The following is an 11,899-nucleotide window of genomic DNA, read 5'->3' as shown; positions in this document are numbered from 1 at the left end:
GGGACACCCACAGACAGTTGTCACCCCTCCCCAGTGCCACCCCCTCCGGATGTGTGTCACCACCCCCAGACACGTGTCAACCCCCCTCGATGCCACCCCTGGACACGTGCCACCACCCCACTGCCGCCCCCTAGAAATGTCCCACTCCTATGGTGACACCCCCCAAACATGTGTCCCCCCCCCCCCCCCCCTCGGTGCCACCCTGTTCTGTGGAAGGAGGAACTGGGATTGGGGTGGGGACAGGATGTGGCCACCAGTATGGTGACAACAGGAATGTGGGGGGGTGGGAAGGGGGACAGTGCAGTGTCACTGGGAATAGCCCCACTGCCCCTGAGGGGATGAGGGGCAGCCCCATGTCCCCAAGGATCCGCTCTGGTGTCCCCAGAGATCAGCTGTGGTGCCCCAAAGGGGACAAGGGACACCTCCATGTCCCCGAGGACCAACCCTGGTGTCTCCAAGGGGACGAGGGCACCCTGATGTCCCCAAGGATCAGCTCTGGTGTCTCCCTGTGAGGACAAGTGACACCTCCGTGTCCCCAAGGACCAACCCCTGTGTCCCCAAGGATCAGCCCTGGTATCCTCAAGGGGGCAAAAGACACCTTCATGTCCCTAAGGACCCACCCTGGTGTCACCAAGGGACAAAGGACACCCCAGTGTCAACAAGGATCAGCTCTGGTGTCCCCAGGATTGTCCCCAGGGAGACAAGGGACAGTGCTGAGGGATGTTGAAGGGTCATCCAGTGGGGCAAGAGATCATCTGTGGGGCCACAAAACAACGCGAGGATCCCATCACGAGGACAGGGGATGGCGTTGGGTGACATCCATGGGTCCCAGTGTCCCCACGGAGGTCTGAGGGCCACCAGGGGTGACAGTGGACACCATTGATGGGCACCCAACGTTGAAGGTCACACAATGGGGGATGTGAAAGAAGGAGGTCGTCCCAGCACGAGGTCCTGGGATGGCGCTGAGGGACAACCTTGAGGTTTAACATCCGCAAGGGAGTCTGAGAGCCTCCAGGACGGACAAGGGACCCCAGCAAGGGACACTTGATATTGAAGGTCATCCAGTGGATCAAGAGGCCATTTTTAGGGACACGAAACAACAGGGACATCCCAGCATGAGGACAAAGGACAAACAACTGTAGGGGCTGGAAGGGGCCTCTAGAGACCATTGCAGGCATGGATCCGATCCCCTCTCAGCCTTCTTCTTTGTCGAGGCTGAGCGACCCGCTGCTCAGCCTTTCCTCCCAGCTCCGTATCATTGCTGCACTCACTGAGCAGACACCCATCCCTCATCGAGGTCGTTGGTGACGATGCTGAACAGGACTGAACCCAGCACCAACCCCTGGCCATCGCTGCTGGTCCCAGGGCTCCAAGTCGGCACTGTCCTCACCGTCTCTCAGCCCATCCGCTCGTCTGCCCCACGCTCTGCGATCTGCAGGTTGTGGGGGACAGTCCCCAAAGCTGTGCTGAAGTCCAGGTGGACGGCATTGGATGACACCCCTGCTCTCCCCCCTCCACCCATCCTAGAAGGCTGTGCGGTTGGTGGGGCGCCGTTCTCCCCCGGTGAACCCGTGCTGACTGCTCCTCATCACCTTCTTCTCCTCCAGTTCTCCTCCTGCAGAAGCTGGCAGCCCGAGGCCTGGATGGCTGCAGTCTGTGCTGGGTGAGGAGCTGGCTGGAGGGCCGGGCACAGAGAGTGGCGGTGAATGGAGTCAAATCCAGCTGGCAACTGGTCGTGAGCAGCGTGCCTCAGGGCTCGGTGCTGGGCCTGTCCTCCTCAAGATCTTGACTGATGGCCTGGAGGAGGGCATCGAGTGCAGCCTCGGTACATTCGCAGATGGCACCAAATTGGCTGGAAGTGTGGATCTGCCTGCGGGTGGCGAGGCCACACAGAGGGATCTGGACAGGCTGGGAGCTGGGCTGAAGCCCATGGAATGGGTTTCAACAAGGCCAAATGCCGGGTCCTGCACTTCGGCCACAACAACCCCAGGCGACGCTACAGGCTTGGGGCGGTGTGGCTGGAGGACTGCGTAGAGGAAATGGACCTGGGGGTATTGATGGATGCTCGGCTGAACATGAGCCGACAGTGTGCCCAGGTGGCCAGGAAGGCCAAGGGCAGCCTGGCCTGCATCAGAAACAGCGCTGCCAGCAGGAGCAGAGAGGTGATTGTGCCCCTGTACTCAGCTCTAGTAAGGCTGCAGCTCGAGTGCTGTGTCCAGTTTTGGGCCCCTCACTGCAAGAAAGACATGGAGGCCCTGGAACGTGTTCAAAGGAGGGCAACAAAGCTGGTGAGGGGTCTGGAGCACAGGCCATATGAGGAGAGGCTGAAGGAGCTGGGAATGTTCAGCCTGGAGAAGAGGAGTTCAGGGAAGACCTTATTGCTCTCTATAACTTCCTGAAGGGAGGCTGCAGTGAGCTGGGGGTCGGCCTCTGCTCTCGTGTCATCAGTGATAGGAGCAGAGGAAATGGTTTCAAGCTACGGCAGGGGAGATTCAGGCTGGACATGAGGAAGTATTACTTTTTGGAAAGGATGGTCAGGCACTGGAATGGATGCACAGGGAGGTGGTGGAGTCACCGAGCCTGGGGGTGTTGAAGGAAAGGCTGGATGTTGTGTTGAGGGACGTGGTTTAGTGGGAGCTGTTGGTAAGAGGTGAACGGTTGGGCTGGATGATCTTTGAGGTCTTTTCCAACCTTGGTGATTCTGTGATTCTATGATTCAATTGCTTGTGGATGGCATCCACAACAAGCTGCTCGCCTTCCCAGGGACAGAGATGAGGCCGACTGCCCTGCAGTTTCCCAAACCCTTCTTGCCCTTTCTGTAGAACGGGGCGACGCTGATGTAAGGGAGCTGTGGAGTCACAGCCTGAACCGCTGGGAAAGGGCTCAGCCCTGGGAGCACGGTGAAGGCAGTTCAGCTGTGTGCCAGGACTGCATGGAAGGGCTGAGAGCCCCAGGGGAAGGATCTCTGCTTGGAGAATTGTTCCCGTGGGCTCAGAGATGCTCAGAGATGGCTGAGCGCTTTCATTTCGCTTTGCAGCCCCCTTCCCTTCTGCTAGTCCCTTTGACACCCCCTGTGTCGCCATCCCACCACCCTGGTCTTTCCCGGTGTTACAGCATCGATGCTTCCCTTCCCACCTGCATCCTGGTGCTGCTCCAGTCCCAATCCTTGCAGCAATGCACGGCTGCTGTTCAGGGTTGAGAAATACCCAGCCCTGCTGCTGATTTCACAGCCTCTCTCTGCACAGCCTCCCATCCCCCAGCTGCCCTTCAGCCCTGCCCCACTTTCCTTAACGCTCCCATTGCCCTCCTGACCCCCTGCTCTTTCCCACACAGTTTTGCCCTCCCTGCTCCACACAACCTCACACCCCCCTGTTGTGCTCAGACCCCCTGAGCCTCGTCGCAGCCCCCCTGAGCAGGAGCCACAGCAGGTGGGGTCAGAACAAAGCTCCCAGGCACCAAATCAGGAGCCTTGTGAGACCCCATCCGCAGTGCTGCATCCAGGCTTGGGACCCCCCAGCACATGGAAAGGGCCCAGAGGAGCCACTAAAATGATCAGAGGGCTGGAGCAGCTCTCCTATGAGCAAAGGCTGAGGGAACTGGGCTTGTTTAGCTTGGAGAAGAGAAGGATCCAGGGGGACCTCATTGAGTCCTTCCAGGGCTTGAAGGGAGCGAATAAACAGGAGGGGGACGGCTGTTTATAAGAGTGGATGGAGATGGGACAAGGGGGAATGGTTTTAAAGTGAGTTGGGGGAGATTTAGGTTATGCATGAGGAGGAAGTCATGAGGCCTGGGAAGATCACGGGACGGATCCTCCTGGGCAACATGCTTGATCACAGGAGGAATGGATCTGTGATCCGAGACAGCCAGCATGGCTTCACCAGGTCATGTCTGACCAACATGGTGGCCTGCTGTGATGGAGGGGTGGCATCAGTGGATGAGGGAAAGGCGACCGATGTCATTCAGCTGGGCTTGAGCGAGGCCTTGGACTCGGTCCCCCACCACGTCCTTATCTCCAGATCAAAGGGACGTGGATTTGACAGGTGGAGCATGCAATGGATAAGGAACTGGTTGAAAGGCTGCAGAGGATGGTAATGAATGGTTCTACATCCAGGTGGAGGCCGGCACTGAGCGGTGTCCCCCAGGGCTCTGCCTTGGGACCGGTGCTCTTTGACATCTTTATCAATGACAGCGATGACGGAACGGAGTGCAGCCTCAGCAATTTGCTGACGACACCAAGCTGAGCGGTGGAAGGAAGGGATGCCATGCAGAGGGATCTCGAGAGGCTGGAAAGGTGGGGCTGGGTGAACCTGATGGAGTTCAGCACGGCAGAGTTCAAGGTTTTGCACTTGGGCCGGAGGAATCCCAGGCATCCATACAGACTGGAAGGAGCAGCATTGAGAGCAGCCCTGCAGAGAAGGACTTAGGGGTCTTGATAGATGGAAAACTGAACGTGAGCCAGCAGCGTGCTCCTTGGAAAGCAAATGGGATCCTGGGCTCCATCAGCACAGGGGTGGCAGCAGGGACAGCGAGGTGAAGGTCCCCCTCTGCTCTGCTCTTGTGAGGCTCCATCTGCAGTGTGGTGCCCAGGGCTGGAGCCCCCAGGACAAGAAGGGCAGGGAGCTGTTGGAGAGGGGCCGGAGGAGCCACGAAGACGATCAGGGGCTGCAGCAGCTCCCTGTGAGGACAGGCTGAGGGAGCTGGGCTGGAGGGGGAGGAAGAGGAGGAGGAGGAAGGAGGAGGAATAGAAGGAGGCAGAGGGAGAGGAAGAGGGAAGAAGTTGAGGAAGGGGAGAAAGAAGGAGGGAGAGGAGGAAAGAGGAGAAAGAGAGGAGCAGGAGAAAGTGCAGGAGGAGGAGGGAGAAGAAAGGAGAAAGAGTGCCAGGTGGCGAAGAGTCCCAGGTGAAGAGTCCCAGCTCCCCCCACGAGCATGGGCTCGGTCAGCACGGAGAAGAGGAGCTGGGGGCGAGCGCATTGCAGCCTGCAGCGCCCGAAGGGAGCCTGCAGCCAGGAGGGGAGTCAGCTCTTGGCAAGGGGAGACGGCAGCAGGACGGGGAACGGCTGGGAGCTGAGGGAGGGCAGCTGGAGGCTGGAAGTGCTGCGCTGTGAGAGCGGGGAGGGGCTGAACAGAGGGGCTGCGATGCCCCGTCCGTCCCTGGAGGCGTTCGGGGCCGTTGAAGGGGCCCTGGGCAGCCTGGGCTGCTGTGAAACGTGGAGGTCGGTGGCCCTGCGTGTGGCTGGGGGTTGGAGCTTCGTCATCCTTGAGGTACCTCCCAACCCGGGCCGTTTTGTGACTCTGACATCATCATATCCTCTCTCCAGTGCTTTCACTTTCCCTCTGACTCACCTCCATTTCCTGGAGTCGGAGGAGAAGCAGCCTCACCTCCCAGTGCTGCAGAGTCCTGCTCAGTGAGTGGCCGGGGCTGGGTGTGAGGAGGGGGCTGCAGAGGGAGGGGAGAAGGGAGCCTTGCCCGGGTGGTGGGGGGTGGCACAGCCGTGTTCGATGGGATAGGGAAGAAAAACCACCCCCGAGGAAACCCTTGGGGACATGGAGGGGAATGGAGGGGGTGCAGTGGGGTGACGCTGGGGCTGTGGGGACCCAACGGGGGCTGGGAGGGTTAGGGTGCCCCTCTTTGCACAGCAGCAGAGCCGCCCTTTTGCCCTGCGGTGCTGCCGCAGGCTGAGAAGGCACGGGGGTACGGAGGGCTGAGCCGGGTTCGGTGCATTTGCAGATGGCTGGTGCGCGGTGAGGTGGGTGCGCGGAGCTCCGCTATGCATTGCTGATTGTTCAGCAGGCATCACTGGGTGATGCTCGGCAAGGCAGAAGTGCAGCTCTGTGCTCGAGGCTGCAGCATCCTTTCCTCCCCTCCCTGAATTGCCCCATCCTCTCCCCAGCCCGAGTTCCCACCAAACCGTCCCAGCAGATACTGGGGTCGGGCAGGAGCCGACCAGAGGACTTTGCCCAGGCTGGGCTCCAGGCAAAGTCCTCTCCCCTCTTTGCCTTTCACTTTCACTCTGACTCACCTACTGCTCTTTGGACGGGGGGGCGGAGAGGTTGAGGTGTGAGGCAGCCACACAGCCCGCTGCTGCAGAGCTGTGGGGCTGCAGGTGGGAAGGGGGGAAAGGTCATGGTTGTCTTTGCAATGTGCTGCCCAGGAAGGAGCAAATCGAGAAGGAAGGGAGCTGTGCAAAGGAGCAAAGAATGCTTTGCTTGGAGACACAGAGCGGGGTGAATCGGAGCACGGCTGCCGGCGCCCCGTCACAAAGTCTCGCCGTTCCCATTGCAGGCTGTGATGGCAGCCCTGACATCCGCAGCGTCGGTGGTGGAGATGGAGGAGCCCATGTGCCTCGTCGAGAACCACACAGGGCAGGGGCTGGTGGTGCGGCAGGACGCCCTGCAGGTGTTGGCCAACATCACGCAGCCCGTGGTGGTGGTGGCCATCGCCGGGCTGTACCGCAGCGGCAAATCCTACCTGATGAACCGGCTGGCCGGGAGGAGGACGGGTGAGGGAAGGGCTGGGATGGGCATCGCTGACGACGTGCGCCCCTGCTTTGGGGATTCTCCTCCTCTGCGCTTCGTCCCCCACGCAGGTTTCTCCCTGGGCTCCAGCGTGCAGGCTCACACCAAAGGAATCTGGATGTGGTGCGTGCCTCACCCCCTCCAGCCCGGACACACGCTGCTGCTGCTGGACACCGAAGGGCTGGGAGACGTGGAGAAGGTTGGGGAGAAGCAGCACCTTCCCTCCACGCAGCCCCACTGCACGTAGAGCTGTGGGCAGAGCTTCCTGCTCCGCCTCCAGCACTGCAGTGCGGAGGGGTCGGGTGCTTGGGTGTCCTCGCATCCGAGCTCGTGGCCGTCGGTGCTCAGAGCGCGGGGCTTTGCTCCCCCCCTGCGTTGCTGTGCTGGAGGGGGACACAGCGCGGTGTGCATTGCAGGGAGACACCAAGAACGACACGTGGATCTTCGTGCTGGCCGTGCTGCTCTCCAGCACCCTGATCTACAACAGCAAGGGCACCATCGACCAGCAGGCCCTGGAGAACCTGCAGTATCCTTGGTGGCCGTGGGGGTTCCCTGCTTTGTTCCCGTGGGGCGGTGGGTTTTGCACGACAGAGCTCCTCCGAGAGCCGCCTTTTGTGGGGCATCCACACCCCCGTGGTGCACAGGAGCTGCTCGGGGTGCGGCGTTGCAGGCAGAGCCGAGCTCTCATTTTCCTTACCCAGCCCCACAGCTACGTGCTGACGCTGGCAGAGTGCGTGAAGCTGACTAAGAGCCCCGAGGAGAGCGGAGCCCAGGCACCTGCTGCTGCTGGGTTGGCCCCATTCCTCCCAACCTTTGTGTGGGCAGTGCGGGATTTCATGCTGTGGTTGGAGGCGAATGGGCAGGAGATCTCCGAGGATGAATACTTGGAGAATGCGCTGAAGCTGAGGGGCGGTAGGGATGCTGAGCTGTCGGGCACGGCTGGCGCCGGGTGCTGGCAGGCAGCAGAGAGCTGAGCTGTGGTTGTTCTGTCCTGCAGGCGGCAGCCCGGAGGCCGAACGCTACGACCGCCTGCGGGAATGCATCCGACAGTTCTTCCCCGAGAGAAAGTGCTTCCTTTTCGACCAGCCCGCCAGCAAGAGGGATCTGCAACACCTGGAGGAGCTCCCTGACGATAGGATGGACCCCGAGTTCTTGCAGCAGCTGGAGAAGTTCTGCAGCTACATCTGGGAGAGCTCTCCACCAAAGACCATCCCCAGCGGCTGCAAAGTAACGGGGGAGAGTGAGTGACGCTCTGGGGGCAGCGGGGCTCGGAGTAGCTTTTCTGCCTCCGTGTTTGGTGCTCCTGGGTGTTGGGTCGGGTGAGAAGGAGCAGGAGAAGCACGGGGGGATGTCGGGAGGGGCAGCAGGGCTACGGCCGCTCCCAGGGCCAAAAAAGAGAGACCTCTGATCCCGTCCTGCCCATGGCAGTGCTGGGCACTCTGGCGCAGACCTACGTGGATGCCATCCAGAGCGGGGCCGTGCCGTGCCTGGAGAGCGCGGTGGCGGCCCTGGCAGAGCTGCGCAACTCGGCGGCAGTGCGGGAAGCTGCGGTTCTGTACCGGGAGCTGCTGGAGCAGCGGGCAGAGCTGCCCACGGAGACGGCGGAGGAGCTGCTGGAGCTGCACGAGCAGTGCCAGAAGGAGACGCTGCAGCTCTTTGCAGAACGGACGATCACGGACGACGTCGAGCGCTTCCGAGAGGAGCTTCTGGTGGGCGCTCCCCGGTTCGGCCAGCACCGCTCCGCGGCACCGTGCTCGGCTCTGCATCCCCCATGGGAGCTGCATCGTGCTGCTCCTTCCTGCCCCCTGTGTCCCCGACTGATTCCCGCACCTCGCGTCCCCCCACACAGCGGCAGGTGGAGGCAGCCAAGCTGGAGTTCTGCAGCCGCAACGAGGAGGCGTCCCGTGAGAAGTGCGCGGCTGCACTGCAGGAGCTCTACAGAGAGGTGGAGCAGCGCATCGATGGCGGTGTCTACTTCGTGCCGGGGGGTCACCAGCTGTTCCTTGGGGACCAACAGGCGCTGGTGGAGCGGTACCGGGCGCTGCCGGGCAAAGGGGTGAAGGTGGGAAGAGGAGCAGCCCCTGCCCAGCACCGCCGCTTCACCCCATGACTGCCACACTCCCGCTGCCCCGCAGGCAGATGCTGTCCTGCAGGAATTCCTTCGGGACAAGGAGCCTTTGGCCAGGAGCATCTGCGGCACAGACCGTGCCCTGATGGAGAAGGATGAGCAGATCAAAGGTAACGTCTGGGTTGGAGAAATGCTCCCAGCTCTGGAGCAGCGGGGGGCTGGGGCAGCAACGGCACTGCCAGGGTGCTGGGGGTCCGCTCCTCGTGTGCAGTAAACTGCTTCTGCCACCAGATCTGCAAGCCCAGAACGAGAAGGCTGAGCAGGAGAGGGAGGCTGAGAGGGAGAGGGAGGCGGAAAGATGGCAGCAGATGGAGGATCGGATTCATGGGTATGAGAAGGCAGAGAAGGAGTGGAAGGCTGAGAGGGAGAGGGCGGCAGAAAAACTGCAGAAGATGGAGAACCGGGCTCGCCGCTGTGAAGAGGAAGCGCTTCGGCTGAGAAGGAGACTGTGGCCGGATGAGGGCAAGCAGCAATCTCATTCTGAGGTACGGAGCAGCACCGCGTGTGCGCTGATATGCAGCATCAACAGAGGGGTCTCAAACAGGTTTGCTTCTCATCCCCAGGGTGGGCACTGCGGAGGTGGTTTCCAGCATCAGGACACCAGGAGAAACTGGGCTGCTGATATACTGCCAGTGCTGAGTACTGCACTAGTAGTGGCATTTTTCGCAGTCAGACTTGTGCTTTTACGTTTGTGATGCTTCAGTCAGAACATTGGCAGTACCCGTGGTTGCATCACTGCCAGGAAGTGTTTTTGTGCTCTCGTAATTGGGAAGCGATGGGATCTTCTGGTGGGATGTAACTACTGGTGAATGTGTCAAATTTCTGACCATCTACTCGAGGAATTGCTGTTCATCTGCTTAGGGAATCGCACTCCTTGCTTTGCTCAGGCACAGGAGTCAACAGTAGCTTTGGAAAGAGTGACCTTCATGTTTCTGTACTCTTTGCATTTCTTTGGAGTCGTGCTTTGCTTCTGAAAATGCTAGTTTAAGAAGAAAATAAAAAAGATGCCTAATATGAACCGGTGTCTAAAGCAGCCGAGTGTTTTGCCACCACTGACATTGCCAATGCCTTCTTTTCCATTCCTTTGACCGCAGAACATAGGTCACAGTTTGCTTTCCCTTGGAGGGGCATTCGGTATGCCTGAAATCATTTGCCCCAGGGGTGGAAACGCAGCCCCAGTCATTTGCCAAGGGCAACTGAACAACAACGAAAAAGGCATCAGGTAGATGGAGCTGCCAGAATTGAGGTGGCTCAAATAGACCTGGGCTGGCAGAACAAAAGTGCACTGTTTCTAGCTCGGTGGGCCCATGAGACTTTGGGCCATCAAGGAAGAGATGCACCATATAAGTGAGCTGGAGACCGAGGGGTGGACTGAACTATGGGCGCTATTGCACAGGCTATTCATGACTGTGACACAATCAAACAAGGCAAGAGGATGAAACCTCTGTGGGTGGAAGGGCGATGGCGAAAGTAGAAACGTGGGGAGTTGTGGCAGGTTGATTCCATCGCCTTGCCACGATCTCGCAGTGGTGCTGTGTGCTCACCATGGTGGAGGCAACTGCTGGCTGTGCAGTACGCCAGGCTACCGCCAGAAACACCATGCTGGGCCTGGAGAGACAAATCCTGCGGCGACACGGCACTCCAGAAAGAACTGAGTCACGTAATGGAACTCGTGTCAAAAATTCTCTTGTGGATATTTGGGCCAAAGGCGATGGCATCGAGTGGGTTTATCACATCCCCCATCGTGCACCAGCCTCTGGTAAAATCCAACGCTACAACGGGGTGTTAAAAGCCATGTTGAAAGCAATGAACGTTTGAGCACTGGGAGAAGTATTTGGCAGAAGCCACTTGGTTGGTCACCACTCAAGGATCAATCAGTGACGACGGTCCTACCCAGCCCAGCTCCCTGCATGCTGTAGAGGGAGATGAGGTCCCTGCGGGACGTGTAAGAAGTTGGGAAAAGCAGTTTGGGTCCTTCCAGCCTCTGGAAAGGGAAAGCCTCTCTGTGGAAATGCTTGTGCCCAGGGAGCCGGGTGCACTTGGTGGGGGATGGAGATAAGTGGGGATGTTCGGTGTGTGCCACAAGGGGATCTGGTGCTGGGGGAGCGCAGTGAGTAATTCCATGTATGTGTGTGCATACAGACGTGTGTGTGTAATGCCTGTTAATTACTGCTCGTTTGTGTATTTGTATTTATATGAAGTGGGATGTATGATGTAGAATAAGGGGTGGAATGTCATGGTTTTATGATTTATCAGCGTTCCAAATCATAACTTCATGTGGGGTTAAAGAGTTAACAGCCCACTTCCATGGACTGCTGATTTCCCCAGTACCTGGCTCTAAGAACTGCACTCCAGAGCAGTGATGACTTGGAGTTGGTTGGTTGCCCTGTTCCCTATTGCATCCATTTGTCCTGCCGTGTTCTGTTCCATAGACAGAGCTCTGGCTGCAGATGTTACGGCAGATGAAGTCCTACTTGATAGAAAGATGTGTCAACCCAAATAACTTTCTCCAAAATACAGATGTTTCTTCGACAGGGGGCTCCTCATGTCCCCGAGAGGACAGCACACCTCTCCTTACCAACAGACATCTCTAGAAGTGCTAGATTTCACGCCTAGAAATTTGGCCAGAAAGCCAAAGCAGTGGATCTATTGCCCCCCGACCCTTTGGAAAACCATGAACCTGAGTGATGACTTTATCTTTAAAGTATATTTACTCAAACTTCTCAGTCAGGACAGAATTCACGTCCTCCTTTCACTCCTCCCTCCTTTGGCCCCAGGAGCCTCCAGGTGAGAGATTTCCTTGGAGAGGGTTGAAGAGAGGAACTTAAATGGTTTTCTTCTCAGAGCTGCTTTCTGCTGTGGGGCTGTGAGCACGCTGCTCTATGCACCCATTACCCAGGCAGAGCAGTTCTCACTTAGGCAGGGAATAGCTAGACAGGACTGGACAGCATTATACAGAGCAAGTGTTGGAAGCTCTACATTCGACTTTTCTTCTGAAGTCTGTGCCCTAACACATCCCTACTGGGGAATGAAGATACTGAGGAGATAAAATCATACAGCTCTTCCATAAAAAAAAATTAGACCTGCAAATACAGAAGAGGTAAGTTTTACAGCTTATTTGGATTCCTTCTTTTTTTTCTTATGCCCCTTCCCCCTTCCCTTCCCTTCCCTTCCCTTCCCTTCCCTTCCCTTCCCTTCCCTTCCCTTCCCTTCCCTTCCCTTCCCTTCCCTTCCCTTCCCTTCCCTTCCCTTCCC

At 58.4% G+C, this 11,899-nt stretch overlaps 1 protein-coding gene across 2 annotated transcripts; it reads left to right on the top strand.

The window, feature by feature from the left end:
- Nucleotides 1-5,318: 5,318 nt before the first annotated feature.
- Nucleotides 5,319-9,673, top strand: LOC122192100 (guanylate-binding protein 1-like). Of its 2 annotated transcripts, none has more exons than XM_042892565.1 (11): nucleotides 5,319-5,405; nucleotides 6,284-6,500; nucleotides 6,588-6,715; nucleotides 6,933-7,042; nucleotides 7,226-7,428; nucleotides 7,514-7,756; nucleotides 7,945-8,225; nucleotides 8,366-8,578; nucleotides 8,652-8,754; nucleotides 8,876-9,129; nucleotides 9,208-9,673. In XM_042892565.1, the coding sequence occupies exons 2-11, from the start codon at nucleotides 6,290-6,292 to the stop codon at nucleotides 9,337-9,339; spliced, it is 1,878 nt and encodes a 625-aa protein (XP_042748499.1). In that variant the 5' UTR covers nucleotides 5,319-5,405; nucleotides 6,284-6,289; the 3' UTR covers nucleotides 9,340-9,673. The 2 variants fall into 2 exon arrangements, with proteins under 2 accessions (XP_042748499.1, XP_042748500.1); XM_042892566.1 differs by lacking the exon at nucleotides 5,319-5,405 and adding an exon at nucleotides 6,083-6,104.
- Nucleotides 9,674-11,899: the final 2,226 nt, after the last annotated feature.

The sequence above is a fragment of the Lagopus leucura genome, unplaced genomic scaffold (assembly GCF_019238085.1).
Source record: "Lagopus leucura isolate 7727_CA_CO unplaced genomic scaffold, USGS_WTPT01 50478-1_obj-0_obj, whole genome shotgun sequence".
In the NCBI taxonomy this organism is placed as follows: Eukaryota; Metazoa; Chordata; class Aves; order Galliformes; family Phasianidae; genus Lagopus; species Lagopus leucura.
Note: the sequence above shows the minus strand (reverse complement) of the source record. Positions and strands in the feature narration are given on the sequence as shown.